The 20,206-nt window shown below is 36.9% G+C and overlaps 1 protein-coding gene across 4 annotated transcripts in view; it reads left to right on the forward strand.

Moving 5' to 3' along the window:
- Positions 1-19,376, forward strand: part of RAD17 (RAD17 checkpoint clamp loader component) — a 30,927-nt gene extending 11,551 nt beyond the window's left edge. For all 4 annotated transcript variants that reach the window (XM_084880905.1, XM_084880903.1, XM_084880906.1 and 1 more), the window contains 12 exons: positions 494-630; positions 1,334-1,386; positions 1,471-1,596; positions 1,685-1,754; positions 3,245-3,356; positions 7,305-7,490; positions 9,705-9,790; positions 9,937-10,083; positions 11,909-12,058; positions 12,920-13,040; positions 16,326-16,383; positions 19,109-19,376. In XM_084880905.1, coding sequence (XP_084737031.1) covers positions 494-630; positions 1,334-1,386; positions 1,471-1,596; positions 1,685-1,754; positions 3,245-3,356; positions 7,305-7,490; positions 9,705-9,790; positions 9,937-10,083; positions 11,909-12,058; positions 12,920-13,040; positions 16,326-16,383; positions 19,109-19,373 — 1,511 coding nt within the window. In that variant the 3' untranslated portion in view covers positions 19,374-19,376. The remainder of the gene's footprint in view (positions 1-493; positions 631-1,333; positions 1,387-1,470; positions 1,597-1,684; positions 1,755-3,244; positions 3,357-7,304; positions 7,491-9,704; positions 9,791-9,936; positions 10,084-11,908; positions 12,059-12,919; positions 13,041-16,325; positions 16,384-19,108) is intronic.
- The last annotated feature ends 830 nt before the right edge of the window (positions 19,377-20,206 follow it).

A 20,206-nucleotide genomic window follows, 5' to 3' on the forward strand; every position in this document is an offset into this window, starting at 1 on the left:
AGTTTAAAAAATTTGGCTCTCCAAAGAAATTTCAATCGTTGTACTGTTGATATTTGGCTCTGTTGACTAATATGAAACATGATTTTGGAGAACTTGCTTTTATTCCCAAGTTGATTAAATAGTCATTCTGCTTTTGTTATTAAACCTTCATTATTGAAAAAACTTTATTTGTAGTCACAAACTCATTTGGAGAGTTTTCATTGTATAGGCAAGGTTATAAGTATTTTTACCAATTGTATAGAATGACAGATAGGTTCTAAAGTCAGTTGACTACATTACATTCACTGGTGTGAAAAAATTCCTGATTTTGAAATGAATATTCTAGCTTAAATTTGAACAGTTTGCCTAATTAGAAAACAGTCTATAGTACTGTGAGCTGTTCTTGCATATGTAAATGTACTCATTAATGTATATATTATGTACATGTGTGTAATATTGGTGTATATATATATAAATTGTTGAAAATAAAAGGGTTAAATATGTTTCCTTTCAGAATCAAGCTTCCATATACTTCCCTACCAGTCTCAGATAACAGTTTTTAAAGAGTTTCTACTAAGAGCAACAAAATATAACAAACTACAAATGCTTGGAGATGATCTAAGAACTGATAAGAAGATAATTCTGGTTGAAGTAAGTTCAACTTTTGAAATCTGCAGTAGCTATAGAGTAAAAAATTGCAAGATATATCTTATGTGATAATGATTAACTCTCTTCGTAGTATTAATAGTGGTAAAATATAAAGACTTGATAATAGAAACTTAAAAACCTATTTAGTGAACTTGAATAGAGTAGCTATAGGTGAGTGGACTTTAAAAATTTAATGACTTAAGTCTAGAAAAGCAAAATTAATATTTGGAAAATGATGTCTTTGTGAAAATACTATAGCTAGTAATGACCCTAAGAAATGTAATGTGGCCCTAGCCGTCTTGGCTCAATGGATAGAGCGTCGGCCTGCGGACTGAGGGGTCCTGGGTTCGATTCCGGCCAAGGGCACATGCCTGGGTTGCGGACTTGGTCCGCAGTGGGGGGCATGCAGGAGGCAGCCGATCAATGATTCTCTCTCATCATTGATGTTTCTATCTCTCCTCCCTTCCTCTCTGAAATCAATAAAGAAATATATATATTTTTTTTAAAAATTTAATGTGAAAATTGGGTTTCCCATTGATAGAGAGTTAGTTGAGGATATCAGCTATTTCATATTCCCTTTCTATAAAAATTCTGGCTACAATACGTTGAATGGATAGCATTTTTTCCTATCTTTGTAAATATAAATCTGAACATCAATTTACATGGGAATAAAACTGAACGAGTATTTATTGTGTATTTTCAATAGGATTTGCCTAACCAGTTTTATCGAGATTCTCATACTCTACATGAAGTTCTAAGGTGAGTTTCAGTGAAGTTTTCTAAAATTCCAAGTTAAATGGTAAGTGGCTTAAATTTCAACATTGCTGTATTTTGTTATTTTAGGAAATATGTACAGATTGGTCGATGTCCTCTAATATTTATAATCTCTGACAGTCTCAGTGGAGATAATAATCAAAGGTTACTGTTTCCCAAAGAAATTCAAGAAGAGTGTGCTATCTCAAACATTAGGTAAGAATTAAATTTCTGTCTAAAATGTTCACATACACATTTTAAATTAATCATTTAACCATTTTCTTGTTGTATAAAACTTTGACAGTTTCAACCCTGTGGCACCAACAATTATGATGAAATTTCTTAACCGAATAGTGACAATAGAAGCTAAGAAGGTAAGTTTCTTAAGAACTGATTAATTTGAATCTAACATTCTAATTATACAAAACCAAACTTAAATGGTATTATATAAACTTGAGTTGGAGTATTACACTTACAAGGCATGTCATTTTGGGAAATATAGGAAATATTAATTTAAAAGATCCTTAACCTTTTTCTTTTAAAACTTAGCTTTCTCTTTCACATTAGGTCAATATCCCTTCGTTTTAGTGTTTTAAATTGTGTCTGTAATCAAGAAACCGTTAATTGGCATCTAGGTACATTAGTCATCAATAGTACAACTGTACTTTAGTTCGTTGTCAACTTTTTATTATTGCAGTAAAAAATACATAATAAAATTTACCATCACAAATATTTTTTCCAGCTTTATTGAGATATAATTGATATAACATTGCATAAGTTTAAGGAATACAGTGTGTTGATTTGATACACTTATGTATTGCAGAATGTTTACCACCATAGCATTACCTAACACCTTCATCACATCACATTATTCCACTTCTTTTTTGTGGTGAGAACATTTAAGATCTACTCTCTTAGCAATTTTTAAATATATAATATAGTATATAACTATACCACTGTAACCATTTTTAAGTATACAGTTGAATAGTGTTAGGAATATTAACATGGTTGTGAAACATCTGTCACTTTTAATTTATCATTTTTTTCCCTATCGTTCAGATCATCATGATGTTAAAATAAATTGATGGAATTTCTCTAGCAGCATGGTTCTAGATCTTACATGAAACATTTATTTATTTTTGCACTGCTGGGATCACAGAAATTGAAGGAAATCACCAAGGAAGGGGTTATTTTAAATATTAAAACAATGTATTTGTGTAGAGCACTTAACTGAATAACAACTTCTAATAATGAAATATTAGGAACAGAGTCCAACAATAATGAAGCAGTTATACAGTTGAGCCATTACATCATTAATTAGTATTTTGAGAATATTTAGTGACATGGGATAATACAATTAAATGCCAAGTTAAAAATAATAATATACAAACTTAAACGATAATGCTAAAATATCTTCAGCTCTTTATGTGTGTCAGTCACTATATAAAGTATTTACATACCTGATCTTATTAAACCTCGTCATAACCATATAAAATTGGTACATTATCCCTATTTTACATGTAAGGAAACTGAGCTTTGGGGCAAATAATTTACATAATATTCCACAACTGTTAAGAATCAGGTTTGAAATTTGTTCTGACTCCAATTTACTGTGCAAAACAAAATAAGCAATTGTCTGAAACAACAAAATGTACACATATACATAAATCTACACATACTAGCAAAAGTACATATAAATGTTAAATGTGATTAGTTCTGTATGTTTCGATTACTTGTGATATTTTAATATCTTCTTGAAAAAAAACCTACATTCTTTATATGAGCATAACTAAATTAATAGGGGAATTTTTGGTTATGTGTTTTATTTAGAAAACATTTAAGATTTTTAATTTTCTCATTTCAGAATGGAGGAAATAGTACCGTCCCTGATAAAACTTCTCTAGAGTTGCTCTGTCAAGGATGCTCTGGTGACATCAGAAGTGCAATAAACAGCCTCCAGTTTTCTTCTTCAAAAGGTACCTGGAAGATACATTCTTACAGCATTGTATAGGTGACTGCTCTCTCTTAGTTGTTCATGAAATGAAATCAAACTAAACATATTTTAACTTATAATTGATATATACCTATTTCCACTTACTATTTTTTTTTTATTGAGTCGATGTCATATGTGTATACACAGACCCCTATGAATATGACATCATATGTATCTGTACATCTGAGACAAAACCTGATTCATTTATGCAGTTTTCTACTTTACCTTTGAAAGTTAATTTGACTTCCTGGGTGAAAACCTTGGCTCTGCCACTTAGCAGTGACAATTTTACAGGTGACTAAATCTTTCTGTGCCTCTATTTTCTCACCTTTTATATAAAAAAAGTCTCGTTATGTGAAGAGTAAGCGAAGTAATACTTGTATTTATTGCAGTGCTTGCTACATTCTAAGGGCTCAATAAATGGCCAGCTGTTAATGAATTTAATAATATTGTGCTCATGTAGGTTTAGTTTTGAACTTCTTTCATAATAATTTATATATGATATGTTTAACAAATTAGTTTCCCTTTACTGTTATGTAAAAGGGGGTTGCACAACCATGTGATATTAGATAGCCCCACAATGAGTTGCATTTTTACTCCAGTAGTCATAGTTCACTGAACACAGTCTTAATCAGAAAACATTGAACAAATGTTGATACTTAATATTTAGAAATGACCATAAAAAAATTAAAAGCAATCTTGGAGCTCTCAAAATAAACCTGAAATACTAATTTCTACCCATAAGTGTAACATGTTCATCTGGTTTACATTGTTTTTCAAAATAACTGTAGAGAAATAGGCAACCTGACACAACTGAAAACAATTCTGCTTTCTGTAGAAACTTAAAGGTAAATGATCTTTAGGTTCACTACCGAAATTATGTGTTAGAATGATTGAAGTGGGCCACTTTGGGTCCTAACTACCATTTTTAACATTATTGCTCTGGGCTCAGAAATTGTACAGGGAAGAAAATAAAAGTTTTTTAATAGATCAGGAACTGTATTACCAATTATATGTTTTTTAATTTAATTCTCAGATCAGCCTAATGAAAGAAACAGTATTAGTATTCAAACCCATATCTTGTGTTCTTTCTACTATTCCAGGCTGATTTTCTTAAATGATATATTTTGAGTTTTAAACAATAGAATTATCAATAAAATTTGAACACAAACATACTCAAAATTGGAGACTGACCACATCATTAGAGGTAATAAAGAATACTAGTTATCGGAGAATCCAAGATGGCTGCTCGGGTAGGCAACTAGCCGCAGCCGCACACAACAATTTTAATAAAATACAACTAAAATATAAAATGGACATTACCCAGAACTACAGGAAAGTCGACTGACTGGAAATCCTACAACAAGAAGCAAGGAGAAAACCAGAAGGAAGCACGGAGGAGCTGTAAAAGCCTAAGGTACGGAGACACGCGGCGCACGCGAAGAGGACGGAGCCGGAGAGGAGGGAGGCCGAGTGCCTGGCGGGCGTTACCTAGCGGAAAGGAGATAAAACTCCGACTGTGCTGGGCCCCCAACTGCTCTGAACCCCAGTTCTGGGCCAGACCCCGGGGACTCAGGCTCAGCCACAGGGAGCTGGGCTGTAAGTCGGAACCCCGGGGTAGCGGAGAAAGGAGGTCCCGGAGGCGCGCACACTGCCCCCAGAGAAGGGACGGTCGGCTGTGCCGCGGGATTGCCCTGACGGGAAGGAGACTGGGGCTCCAGACTGCTGTGAACGCCACCTCCAACTCCACTTCCAACTGAACTGAACCCCAATACCGGGCTCATTGTGGGAGAGCATAGACTGTTTGGTAGCAGGCGAAAATCGAGGGCACCTTTCTCTCAGAGGCGCCAGCATCGAGCACTGAAGGACCCGCATAGGGCGGGGCTGACGGAAGCCAAAGCTGCAGGCTCCACCCTGAAACCCCATCCCATCTGTAACTGCGAAATGCGACAACAAAATAGATCACAAATGAAAGAAATGGAGGACAAAAAGCGTCTGGATATAGAGTTCAAATCTACGCTTATAAGGTTTTTCAAGAATTTCCTAGAAAAGATGGATAAGGCCTATGAGGATATGAAAAGAGATCAACTAGAATTAATAAGGAGTCAACAAGAAATGATAAGGGATCAACAAGAAATAAAGAATACATTGTCTGAAATAAAAAATATTCTACAGAGTCCTAAAAACAGAAGGGAAGATCGCAAGAATCAAGTCAAAGATTTGGAACATAAAGAGCCAGAAGACACTCCTCCACAGAAGCTAGAAGGCAAGAGAATCCAGAAAATTGAAGATAATGTAAGAAACCTCTGGGACAACTTCAAGCGAACCAACATCAGAATTATGGGGGTCCCAGAAGATGAGAGAGAGCAAGATATCGAAAACATACTGAAAGAAATAGTGACAGAAAACTTCCCCCACCTGGTGAAAGAATTAGACTTACAAGTCCAGGAAGCGCACAGAACTCCAAACAAAAGGAATCCAAAGAGGACCACACCGAGACACATCATTATTAAAATTCCAAGAGCAAAAGATAAAGAGAGAATATTAAAAGAAGCAAGAGCAAAGAAGGTAGTAACTTATAAAGGAGCACCTATACGATTGTCAGCTGATTTCTCAACAGAAACCATGCAGGCCAGAAGGGAATGGCAAGAAATATTCAAGGTGATGAATAGCAAGAACCTACAGCCAAAAATAATCTATCCAGCAAAGCTATCACTCAGAATCGAAGGCCAGATAAAGAGCTTCACTAATAAAAAAAAGCTAAAGGAGTTCATCACCACCAAACCAGAATTATATGAATTGCTGAAGGGGGTTCTTTCAGAAGAGAAAGTAAACAAAGATAAAAATTATGAACAACAAATACGTAATTATCAACAAGTGAATCTAAAAACCAAGGAAATTTAAAAAATCTGATGAACAATATTAACTGTTGAATATAATAGAATCAGAGGTATGGAAGGGGAGTGAACTGACGATTCTTGGGGAAAAGGGGAGAGGGGGGCGTGGGAAGAGACTGAACATAAACTGTGCACCTATGGATGAGGACAATGGGGAGAGGGGAAAGGGCAGAGGGTGGGGTGGGAACCTGGTGGAGGAGAGCAATGGTGGGGGTGGGGGGGAAAGGAACATTTGTAATAATATGAAAAATAAAAACTTATTAAAAAAAAAAAAAAAAAAAAAAAAAAGAATACTAGTTATCAAGAATAGGCTGTAGAACCAGGCTGCCTGGATTCAAATCACTTACTAAATGATAACCTTGAGCCAGTTACTTAACTTCTTTATACCTCATTCTTTTTTTCTTTTTTAAATATATTTATTAATTTTTTACAGAGAGGAAGGGAGAGGGATAGAGAGCCAGAAACATCAATGAGAGAGAGACATCGACCAGCTGCCTCCTGCACACCCACTATGAGGGATGAGCCCGCAGTCATGTTTGACCGGAATCGAACCTGGGACCTTTCAGTCTGCAGGCCAACGCTCTATCCATTGAGCCAAACCGGTTTTGGCTATACCTCATTTCTTTAACCTGTATAATAATAGTTCTTTTCCTAATAATAGTTCTTTCCTAACAAGGTTTTTATGAGGATTAAATTAGTTAATACATATTATGTACCAAGAACAGTATCTTGCACAAAACACTGAGAAATCAAAGTCATATGGGTATGACTGTATTAAAGAATGTCTCATTTGTATATGTGAAAATTTGAAATGTGTCATGAAGTGTTTTTAGATGACATTTACTCTGTTTTAATAGTTTAGTAACTCAAAGAGGACTCTGACTCAGTTCAGATATTTTATAATTATTGTTTATTATATAGAAAATATTTTTAAATTAGAATACTTAGTATAACTATATCTGAAGTGTTCTCAGTTTTAGCTTGCATATTTTAATTTTATTTTAAATATTGACACTTGGGTATATATTATTTAGGAAGGAACAATTTATGCCCAAGGAAAAAAGGAATGTCTTCATTAAAATCAGATGCTGTGATGTCAAAATCAAGACGAAGAAAAAAATCTGATAAGGTTTTTGAAAATCAAGAGGTCCAAGCTATTGGTGGAAAAGATGTTTCTCTCTTTCTCTTCAGAGCTCTGGGGAAAATACTATACTGCAAAAGTAAGAAAACTTATACATTTTTTTAAAGTTTGTTAGATATTATTCTTACAACTGAAGTAAAATACCAAAAATTTTTAAATATCACGTATTTGTTTCTTTTATAACAAAGAGTTAGAGCTAGGTCAGATGCTGTTTGGCAAGGCCTACACAGGAAAATGTATTTACCCAGATAGAGTATTTTTGGAATATGAGTGGGATTAAACCAAAAATGAAGTACTCTAGGCCATATCAATATCTGTAAGTCTTTAAAATTACTAGGCATCAATCCACCTAAACGTTTAGTGTTAAGTGTTTGTCGCCCAAGTCTTCTTACCATCAGGGCCCTAAGCAGATTGCTAGGTAGCTTCAGGTTTCTTTGGATTCTCTTGCATTTCTCTGGTCCCTTCACTAGCAGCTCTGTCCCCAACCAGTGATGTTCTTCCTTTCCCTCTTCTCCCCCCCCCCCCCCCAATAATTCTTTACCCTCTTCTGACTTTAATGACTGCTTCTCCTCAGCCTCTTCTCCTCCATTTCCCATCTCTAAGCTCCCAAATTGTCTCTTCTTTCAATAAAATCCCAAACTCCTATTCTTTACGTGGAAAATATCAGTTTTCCGTCTTAAGATCCTGAAGGAAGAAAATGGAGATTTCTTTTTCTTTTGTAATGTTTGTATTGATTTTAAATATATTTTATATTGATTTCAGAGATGAAGGGAGAGGGGGAGAGAGAGAGAGAGATAGAAACATCAATGATGAGAGAGAATCATTGATTGGCTGCCTTCTGCACGACCCCTACTGGGGATCAATCCCATAACCTGGGCATTATGCCCTGATCAAGAATCGAACTGTGACTTCCTGGTTCATAGGTCAGCATTCAAGCACTGAGCCACTGTAGTCAGGCTGTATTGATTTTAGAGAGAGAGGGAGGGTCAAGGAAGAGAGAGAGAGAGACAGAAACACCTATCTACCACCTCTTGCATGCCTCCCACTAGGAATCGAGTCTGCAACCTGGACCTATGCTATGACAGGGAATAGAACCAGTGACCTCTCGGTGCACGGGATGACACTCAACCAACTGAGCCACACCAGCCAGGGGAGATTTCTTCTTTTTTATTTTTTTAAATTGATCTGGTGCAATTTTTATAGAAAATAGTTTACACAGAGTTTTAGAGGAAAAACCCATTGCTATAGTTCAGAATAGTTTTATATGTTATAACAAAAAATAATTCATGATGCCCTAACCAGTTTGGCTCAGTGGATAGAACGTTGGCCTGCAGACTGAAGGTTCCCAGGTTCGATTCTGGTCAAGGGCATGTACCTTGGTTGCTGGCACATCCCCAGTAGGGGATGTGTAGGAGGCAGCCAATTGATGTTTTTCTCTCATCGATGTTTCTAGCTCTCTATCTCTTTCCCTCTCTGTAAAAAAAACAATAAAATATATTAAATAATAATTCATGATAAGCAATAAAAAAGTCTTATTTATACAGTATCCTCAACATTCTCTCAGTTGTCCAAATCTCTTGTAAAATAGCTGCAAATAACCGTGGATTGTAAAATGATAGAAATAATTCAGTGAAACCTCATGCTATCAGGCCCGTTACTATTTGAGACTGTTTTCTGGTTGCCAAAAACCCAGTTGTTTCAAACTACTGTTTTTTCATCTTCCTAAAAATCTGTGAATGCCTTTTACACCTGCTTTGTGTCTATCATTCTTATAAAAAATTGGGATTTCTAAATGGAAACCTTCGTGCCACCTGAGGAAAATGAAACAGGCATCACTTGGGTGGAAATGAGGACACTCTGTCTCTGGCTCCTCTGACCTCTGGAGCTTAGTGGCCATTCACTGATTCCTTTCCTTCCACCCTTTTCCTCCTCGACACTCTTTTATAACCTTCTGTATTAGGGGATTGGGTTTCTTCTTCTCTCCTGCAGAGAATATCATCTGCCAGATAGTAAATAGGCTGTAAAGGCCTCTATATTGAGATAAGAATAAAAAGAAGAAAGCAACTTAGAGCTGGAAAGATGAAATGTGGAGTGCTTTAATTCTAGAAATGCCATAATCCAGACATCAGAATTCTACATTTTTCTTAATAGCGAGGCAACTCACATAAACTTCCAGTTATTTTTAACAGTTTAATTAGTATTTTTGCATTTATGTTCCTAAAGTGTTGAAAAACTTCAAATGAGAGGTGCTATATAATTATAAAGATGTTTTTGATCTGGAAATTTTTTATAGGAGCATCTGTAACAGAAATAGACTCTCCTCGATTGCCCTCCCATTTATCAGAGTATGAACGGGATACATTACTTGTTCATCCTGAGGTAAAGTATAAAATCTTTAATAACACTAAGTACTACTTACAAGACATATAATATTTACATTTGTGGACATATACATTTGACCACAGCATTTTTACCAAAATTATGTATGTATTTTTTTGTTTTGCTTTGTTTTGTTTTTGTTATAGGAAGTAGCAGAAATGTCACACATGCCAGGAGATTTATTTAATTTATATCTTCACCAAAACTACGTAGATTTCTTCATGGAAGTAGATGATCTTGTGAGAGCCAGTGAATTTCTGAGTTTCGCAGATATCATCAGTGGTGACTGGAATGTAAGACCATTTGACTTAAATGTTTTTGTTTTTTAATACTTATCAGAATTGTGGGAAAATTTTTTATTTTTATTCTTAATTACTTGACATGACTTATATAACTTCTTAATAGCTATGAGAAAATTATTTCATCCAACTCAGTGTTTGTAATGAAGCTTCAGCAGTTAACTTGATTTTCCTGGTGATAAAATAACATTAATTTTTTCTAAAATTGTTTTCTGATTATAAAATTAATATACAGAAACTTTGACAGCCATTGAAAAGTAGATAGAAAGAGAATAACTACTACTTTCTATACAAATTGAAATTATTCACTATAAAATTTGTACTTTTTAAAAAATATATCTTTATTGATTTCAAAGAGGAAAGGAGAGGAAGAGAAAACAAACATCCATGATGAGAGAGAACAATTGATTGGCATGCCCCACGCTGGGGATTGAGCCCGCAACCTGGGAATTGAATGCTCAACCACTGAACCACACTGTCTGGGCTTTCTTAACATTTTAACAAATGACCAAGCTAGTAGCCACTAGCCACATCCAGCAATTAAATTAAATTAAAATTCAGTTTCTTAGTCACACTAGTCACATTTCCAGCATTTGTTACTTACATGTGGCTAGTAACTATATTGAACAGCCCATATACAAAACGTTTCTATCATAGAAAGTCCCATTGGTTAACACTTTTGATATGTTAATATTTCTGTATTATAAATGTTGAAATAGCATTAATAAAACTAGAAAAGATAAAAACATTTTGATATAGTGTATCATATTTAGAGTTTCATTATTCAGCAATTGTATTTGCTTAATTTTTTTATACTTTTTTATTTTAAAATTTCCCAATTTATAGACAAATTAAAAGAATAGTACAGCCCTAACCAGTTTGGCTTAGTGGATACAGCGTCGGCCTGCAGACTGAAAGGTCCCAGGTTCGATTCCAGTCAAGGGCATGTACCTTAGTTTCGAGCACATCCCCAGTTGGAGGTGTGCAGGAGGCAACTGAACAATGTTTCTCTCTCATCGATATTTATAACTCTATCCCTCTCCCTTCCTCTCTGTAAAAAATCAAGTATATTAAATTTTTTAAAAAAGAATAGTACAGTGAGTATCTGTATAACTTTAACTGTTGCTTACCAGTTTTTCACATTTTGCTACATTTGTTTATTTTTTTATTTTATTTTTTTATATATATTTTATTGATTTTTGTACAGAGAGGAAGGGAGAGAGATAGAGAGTCAGAAACATCGATGAGAGAGAGTCATCGATCAGCTGCCTCCTACACACCTCTCACTGGGGATATGCCTGCAAACAAGGTACATGCCCTTGACCAGAATCGAACCCGGGACCCTTCAGTCCCCAAGCCGACGCTCTATCCACTGAGCCAAACCGGTCCCGGCGCTACATTTGTTTAATCTCTGTGTATTTACAGACTTATTTTAACTGAATAATTGGAAAGTAATTACAAACATCATGACACTTAATACTTAAGCATCCATAATAACATTACTCTGTTACAAGCATAATAGCCTCACACCTAAGAAAATTAACATACTGTCCTTATTTTGATTTCCCTATTGTTTCAAAAATGCATTTAAAGTCATTTTTCCCACTCTCATCCAAGATCCAATCAGAGTTTACACATAGCATTTGAATGTTGTTTCTTAGTTGGATTTGTTTTAAGTAATCTTGTAGCATATTATTTTTAGGCCTACAGTGATGTAGAAAAGGCTAAGTATGGTTAGTCCTTTTTTGGTGTCAGAAATACCATTAGTACTATTTTATAAATCTCATGTTTTCTTTATTTCACATCTTTTCTTTTTTAGACACGCTCTTTACTCAGGGAATATAGTACGTCAATAGCTACAAGAGGTGTGATACATTCCAACAAGGCCCGAGGCTTTGCTCATTGCCAAGGAGGAGGATCAAGTTTTCGGCCATTGCACAAACCCCAATGGTTTTTAATAAATAAAAAGGTAAAAAAATAAAAATAAAGGAATTCTACACTTTCCATAGGTGAACTTTATGGCATGTGAATTACGTGTGTGTGTGTGTGTGTGTGTGTGTGTGTGTGTGTTTGTGTGTGTGTGTGTATTTTAGTATAGCAAAGGTGGAGATTTATTGAAGAACAATGTAGGGAGGGGAAAGGGTCCCCTTAATATATTTTTATTGAGAGGTAAGGAGAGAAAGAAAGATAAAAACATCAATGATCAGAGAAACATTGATCAGCTGCTTCCTCCACACCCCATACTGGGGATCGAGCTGGCAACCTGGGCATGTGCCCTGGCCGGGAATCAAACTGTGACCTCCTGGTTCATAGGTTGATGCCCAACCACTGAGCCAGGCCAGCAGGGCCATAAACAATTCTTTTGATTTTTAAGTGTATTTTTCATTCTACCTAAAGTATTTTTTAAATCAGTATTGCTTTCTTTTAAATGTATGTTATTGATTTCAGAAAGGAAGGGAGAGGGAGAGGGAGAGAGACACATCAATGATGAGAAAGAATCATTGATTAGCTGCCTACTGGAATCAAGCCTGCAACCCAGTCATGTGCCCTGACTGAGAATCTAACCTTGACCTCCTGGTTCATAGGTTGACACTCAACCACTGACCCATACTTGTCTGGCATAAAATATTTTTTATTGCTGTAATGTCAAATGTGAAATGGTTGTGTTGGTAAAATGTTGTACTAAATAATGCTAGAATCATTTTAAACAACTCATTAGATAAAAGTATATTTGTAGCATATAAGCCTACACACTTTTGTAATATAATAAACTTAGTGTGTCTAGGAATACTATTTTTTTTTCTTTCACTTTTTTTTATTTTCCATACAGTATCGGGAAAATTGCCTGGCAGCAAAAGCACTTTTTTCTGACTTCTGCTTACCAGCTTTATGCCTCCAAACTCAGCTGTTACCATATCTCGCTTTGCTAACCATTCCAATGAGAAATCAAGGTAATAATATGGGTTATTTTCCCCAAGAAGTAGTGTTTTATAACATTGTTTTTGTAGGTCAACTCATCCTGTATAATAAAAGGCTAATCTGCAAATTGACCAAATGGCAGAACTTCCGGTTGTTATTATGTGCACTGACCACCAGGGGGCAGACACTTCGACCAGTAGATTAAATTGCTCCTGGGGTCATGCTGATCAGCACTGGGCAGAAACAGGCCAGACATGCCTTGGAGCCCAGTTGACCCCAATTGGAACTAGGCAAGAAGGGCCCTCCCGTTGTCCCTCCCTGGCCCTGATCATGCCCTGGTGGGGTCCCTCGGCCTGGCCTGCGCCCTCTCGCAATCCAGGAGGATCCCTAGGAGGATTTCAGAGAGCCGGTTTCGGCCCAGTCCCCTCAGGCACCCCACTGGTGCACAAATTCGTGTACTGGACCTCTAGTTGCTATATAATACTGAGACTAAGTTTTTCCCCTTTATTTATTTTTTAATTTATTATTTTTAAATCTTTATTGTTGAGAGTGTTACAGATTTTTCCCCCCATTGCCCTCCTCCACTCAGATCCCACCCCCAATCCAGGCCTTCACCACCCTATTGTTCATGTCCATGGGTTATGCATATATGAATATAAGTTCTTTCTTTAATCTTTACCCACTCTCTCACCCTTGCATTCCCTCTGAGACTTTTTAAAAAATTTTTATTGAATTTATGGGGGTGACCTTGGTTAATTAAATTATATAGGTTTCAGTTGTACAATTCTGTAATACATCATCTGTATATTGTGTGTTCACCACCCCAGGTTAAGTCTCTTTCCATCACCATTCATGCCCACTATGTCTTTGTCTACTTTCCCCCTCCCTTTGTTTATTTAACAGAGTTTCCTTTTGTTCTTTGAACATATTTGTAATGGCTTTTTGAAGTCTTTTTCTATTAAATTTAATTCTGGGCCCTCTCCTTTTCTATTGCTTACCTCTTTTCCTGTACATACTTTCTTGTTTCTTTGCGTAGTCTCAATGTTTTAGGTCAGGGGTCCTCAAACTTTTTAAAGTGGGGGCCAGATCACGGTCCCTCAGAGAGCTGGAGGGCCGGACTATATGAACTACTAATTCCTACTGTAACACCTCGGCTGCGCTCACTGCCCAAAAAACCTGGCTGCCGGATCAGACTCCTCTGCGGGAGGGCCGTAGTTTGAAGACCCCTGTTTTAGGTAATACGTTGTAGCATTTCTGAAAACAGGTTTCCCTTCATCTTCTGGGTTTATTTTTGTTGTTGCTTATTTATTTGTTTACCAACTTGGCTAAACTATTTTTTTAAAATATATTTTATTGATTTTTCACAGAGAGGAAGAGAGAGGGATAGAGAGTTAGAAACATCGATGAGAGAGGATCATCGATCAGCTGCCTCTTGCACACCCCCTACTGGGGATGTGCCCGCAGCCAAGGTACATGCCTTTAACCGGAATCGAACCCGGTCCCGGCTTGGCTAAACTATTTTGATGAAATATTCTCAAAGTGCTCAGCCTTGGGCATGCCCAGAGTCGTCTTGTGATGACAGTGGTTTTAGCAGGGCTCACTTTGATTTTATTTCTCCTTGCTTTATTTCTTGGTTAAACTGTCTGCCTTGTTCGACATCAAACCAACCTATCACCCTCTACTTATTACTAGCTATCAGTTTGGTTTATCAGTTTCAACAGTTCCAGTGACATAAGTTATTCCAGTCTGATAGAATTAAATTGGGCAGGTGTAGACTTTGAGGCATGGTATCTCATGTGTGTTCTGACCCCAGGCGGGCTCTTCTTGGTCCCTTTCTCTGGTTCTTTCAGATGAAGTAGCTGACTTATATTCAACTTGTTGCTCTTGATTAAGAGGAGGCATTTATTTTAAGATGTCTCTTAAGCTTGAACTTTCCCACACTCTTAAATAAAGTCAGTTCCTTTGGGCAGAGCTTCAGAGCTCTCCCTTCATATGGAATGCCGTTTCCCCCTGGGCAAATTCCTGACCACTATCCTGGTGGGTGTTCAGCTGGAGGTAGTCTCCGATTGGCTTGGCGTGGAGTAGAGTTCCATCTTGTGGATGGGGCTGACCACACTCACCAGGAGGGAGCCCTGTGTTCTTGGCTGCACCCAACTGGAGTGAAGTCTCCCTAAAGCTGAGGAAGAGAGGAAGCAGGTCTTAGTTCAAATGCTGCAGACTCTTTGTTAGATTTTCTGTTTTGTTTTGTTTTGTTGTCCACACCAGAAACACATAATTAGAGGGTTGGTGCTTTTTTTTTTTTTTAATTTCAGAGAAGAAGGGAAAGGGAGAGAGAAATAGAAACATCAGTGATGAGAGAGAATCATAGATCAGCCTCCTGCTGCACACCCCACACTGGGGATTGAACCCCAACCCGGATATGTGCCCTGACCAGGAATCGAATTGTGGCTTCCTGGTTCATAGGTTGATGCTCAACCACTGAGCTATGCCGGCCAGGCAGATTTTCTTGAGCACATATTTCCTCATAACAAAATTTAGCATCTTAAACCATTTTTAAGTATACAGTTCAGTTGTGTTAAGCATATTCCCCTTATTGGGCAGCCAATCTCCAGAATTTGTCATGTTGCAAAATTGAAACTATACATATTAAACACTAACTTACCACATTTTGTTTATCCATTCATCTGTACACTGAAGATGCTTCTGACCTTTGGCTACTGTGAATAGTGCTGCTATATAAACAAGAGTATACAAATAACTTTTTAAAAATTCTACTTTTAGTTCTTTTGATGTATACCCAGAAGTAGAATTGTGAGATCATATAGTAATGCTATTTTTAATTTTTTTAGGAACTTGCCTTCCCGTGTTTCCCAAAGTGTGGTCCGCGTACCCCCAGGTGTTCGGGAAGAGTTTGGTGGGGGTGCGCGTTGCACCGGAGTTTGGTGGGGATATGCACTGCACTGTGCTTAGCTGCGCCTAATTCTACGTTCTGATGAGTACGAGGGGTACTCAGCGTTACGAAAATTATAGAAGGGGTACACATATGTCAAAGTTTGGGAAACGCTGACTGCTACACCATTTTATACTCCCAGCAGCAGTGCAAAAGGATTCCAGTTTCTCTACATTCTTGCCAAATCTTTTTGTGTTCCTTTTTAAAAATAATAGTCACCTTACGGAGTATAAAATGGTATCTAGTGGTTTTGATTTACATTTTCCTAAAGATTAATGACTTTGAGCATCTTTTCCTTTGTTTATTGGCCACTTATATATCTTTGGAGAAATGTCTATTTAAAGCTTTTTTAAAATCTCTGTTTCAGCTCAGATTTCTTTTATCCAAGATATTGGAAGGCTTCCTCTGAATCGACACTTTGGAAGGTAAGCTGATGATTTTAATTTTCAAAGAACTGTTACTGAAATGTCCACTGAATATGTTATTTTTCCAGTGTACAATCAATAAATGTTATCTGTAAAATTCAAGAAATACATTTTGGGCCCAGTGATTAAAGACCATGATTGCATTGTAGACCAACATTTCATTATATACAAAAGAGTGTTTTCACCAGCTTACAATGGAATATCAGACTAAATAGAATCATGGAATCACAAAGGCAGAGAATCTTTGAAATCATCTAGTTGAACAAATTTTACATATCTGGAAACACCTTTTCAGTTTTCCTATCAAGAGATTTTCTTGCCTATGTTTGAAGCCTACAATGACCAAGCACTATCTTTTATTTGCTTATCATAGAAAATCCAAACAATTGATAAATACAGATACTATAGAGTGATAAACCATTCATTTTATTGAAAAATTGTTTCTGTGCTAATGTCAGTGATTAACACAATATTTTTAGTTAATTTCTTCTTAGCTTATTTGTAAGGTCAGATTATACACCCAAGCATTTGTTTATTTTTTAAAAATATATATTTTATTGATCTTTTTACAGAGAGGAAGGGAGAGGGATGGAGAGCTAGAAACATCGATGAGAGAGAAACATTGACCGGCTGCCTCCTGCACACCCCCCACCGGGGATGTGCCCATAACCAATGTACATGTCCTTGACTGGAATCAAACCTGGGACCCTTCAGTCCGCAGACAGATGCTTCATCCACTGAGCCAAAACTGTTTCGCAGCATTTGTTTGTTTATTCATTTTAATCCTCACCGAGGATATGTTTTATTGATTTTAGAGAGACAGGAAGAGAGAAAGAGGATATATATATAGAGAGAGAAAGATAGAGACAGAGGGAGAGAGAGAAGCATCGATCTGTTGCCTCCCATACGACCTCGACTGTGGATAACCCTTTGGTGTACGGGAAGACACTCCAACAAACTGAGCCACCAAGCCAGGGCTGCACATAAGCATTTAAAAGAATTAAAAAGAGTTAATCATTGTTAATAGTTTATGTACTTTATCTGACTTTGTCAATGCTACCTATTACAATGCCTAGTACTGTTATCTTTCATTGATGATGACATTTAACATTATCTTTGATTCATATTGATGTTAAATATTAATATTTAGCTTCATATTTTAATAGCTGCATAATTTCCTATAATTCACCTGCACCTTATTTTTCTACATTTAGCTTCCTACTTTTATCACAGCCTTTATTATAGCTAAATCATCATGCACATGAAATACTATTTATAGAGGATGGAATAGCTGAATCACCGAATACACATCTTTCTGAGTCCTTTGCTCTATATTGCCAGATTGCTTCCAAGAACATGTTGACAATTTTATGTCCTTTTACAGTGTATTAGCATTTTCTTTTCTCCTAACTCTTGCCACCACTGGGTCATCTTATTTTATTTTTTAAAATAAATTTTACTGATTTTTCAGAGAGAGGGACAGATAGTTAGAAACATCAATGAGAGAAACATCGACTCAGCTGCCGCTTGCACACCCCCTACTGGGGATGTGCCCACAACCAAGGTACATGCCTTGACCGGAATCGAACCTGGGACCCTTCCATCCGAAGGCCAATGCTCTCTCCACTGAGCCAAACTGATTTCTGCTGGGTCGTCTCATTTTAAAAGGTCTTTGCCAGTTTAAAAGATGAGAAAAATTGTTTGTTTTTTAAGGGAGGGACATAAAAAGGGAGAGAGAGATTTGTTGTTCCATTTACTTATGCATTCATTGGTTGCTTCTTGTATGTGCTCTGACCAGGGATCAAAGCCAAAACATTAGCATATTGGGATGACGCTCTAACCAACTGAGCTATGGGATCAGGACTAATAGCTTATATTTTCTTTTCTTTTTTTTCTTTTTTTTTTTTTTTTAATATATTGATATTTTATTGATTTTTCACAGAGAGGAAGAGAGAGGGATAGAGAATTAGAAACATCGATGAGAGAGAATCATCGATCAGCTGCCTCTTGCACACCCCCTTATTGGGGATGCGCCCGCAACCAAGGTACATGCCCCTGACCGGAATCGAACCCGGGACCTTCTAGTCCGCAGGCCGACGCTCTATCCACTGAGCCAAACCGGTCCTGGCCTATTTTCATTTTTATTTTTAAAATTATGAAACAGGTTGAATACTTTATTTAGTTACTTTTGGTGCTTTTTTTCTGTAAGTTCCATGTTTTATGCCCATTTCTCTTCTATTTTTTATTAGTTTGTAATAACTCTTTATTAAAGATAGTATTCAGCCGAGACAGGTTTGGCTCAATGGATAGAGCGTCGGCTTGGGGACTGAAGGGTCCCAGGGTTCAGTTCCCGTCAAAGGCATGTACCTTGTTGTGGGCATATCCCCAGTGGGGGGTGTGCAAGAAGAGGCAGCTGGTCGATGACTCTCTCTCATCGATGTTTCTAACTCTCTATCTCTCTCCCTTCCTCTCTGTACAAAATCAATAAAATATATTAAAAAAAAAGATAGTATTCAATTCGTTTGTATCATAAGTTGTAATGGTTTATTCACAGGTTTTCATTTACCTTGTACTTTTTTTTATTTTGTTAAATAGACTAGAGGGCCTGACTAATGAATAGGATGAAGGTAAATGAAAGCATCAGGAGATGGTTTCATAATCTTCACACACATGTATAAAAGAATCTCCTTTGGTTATTATTAATGCCCATGTCATCAATCTGTAGATTAAAAATGGAAGCCCTGACGGACAGGGAGCATGGACTGATAGACCCAGAAAGTGGAGATGAAGCCCCGTTTATCGGAGGACAGCCTTCAGAGGAAGCAGTGGGAGAATCTGCTCAAACCCAGGAACCTGAAACCTGCTCTCTGCCTTTGAGTCAGAATAGTGGGAATGAACTGCCTGCCAGCCAGCCTCAGCCCTTTTCAGCCCAGGGTGACATGGAAGAAGAAGACATGAGAATAGAAGACTATGAGAGTGATGGAACATAGAAACCAGCCCACCAATCACATTGCTACTTGACAGATTCACGTTAGTTTTATTCAGTGATACTTGAACAGAGATATAATATACATTTCAAGTGAATTACAGTGTAAGACTTCACTTGTATTTCAGCACAAGAAACTGACTCTTCTCTCTTCTTGAAGTAAATAGAAAAGCCTTCAAATATATCTTTTTTCCCCTCTAGTATTTATTTAATCTTATGAGTGGTATTGGGAGAAGAGGCCAGTGTGTGTGAAGTGTGTTTGAACATTATGCTAAGTATCTCAAAATGTGAAGGAATAATTCAGAATACAAAAGTTTATGGGGCCGGGACCGGTTTGGCTCAGTGGATAGAGCGTCGGCTTGGGGACTGAAGGGTCCCGGGTTCGATTCCGGTCAAGGGCATGTACCTTGGTTGCGGGCATATCCCCAGTAGGGGGTGTGCAAGAGGCAGCTGATCGATGACTCTCTCTCATCGATGTTTCTAGCTCTCTATCTCTCTCCCTTCCTCTCTGTACAAAATCAATAAAATATTAAAAAAAAAAAAAAAAGTTTATGGGGTTGTAAATATGAATTATAAAACAGCTTAGTATGCAATTATGAGTGTAAATAAAACTTTGTGCCTTAATTACAGTTTCTCCGAGGGCTCAACTTCTTGGATACCTTTTTAATATGTTGTACAATGGAATTTTTTGGAAAGTTACATAATTTATATCAACATTAAAGTGTTTAATATCTTTCTGTTTCTCCTGTCTTAACTTTTCCTAACGTGTACTCTCTGCGGTGTATCATTGGGCATAGACTATAGTATATGAAACTCCTTCCTCCAGAGTCAGACTTT

Source organism: Pipistrellus hanaki (assembly GCF_964339955.1).
Source record: "Pipistrellus hanaki genome assembly, chromosome: 4".
In the NCBI taxonomy this organism is placed as follows: Eukaryota; Metazoa; Chordata; class Mammalia; order Chiroptera; family Vespertilionidae; genus Pipistrellus; species Pipistrellus hanaki.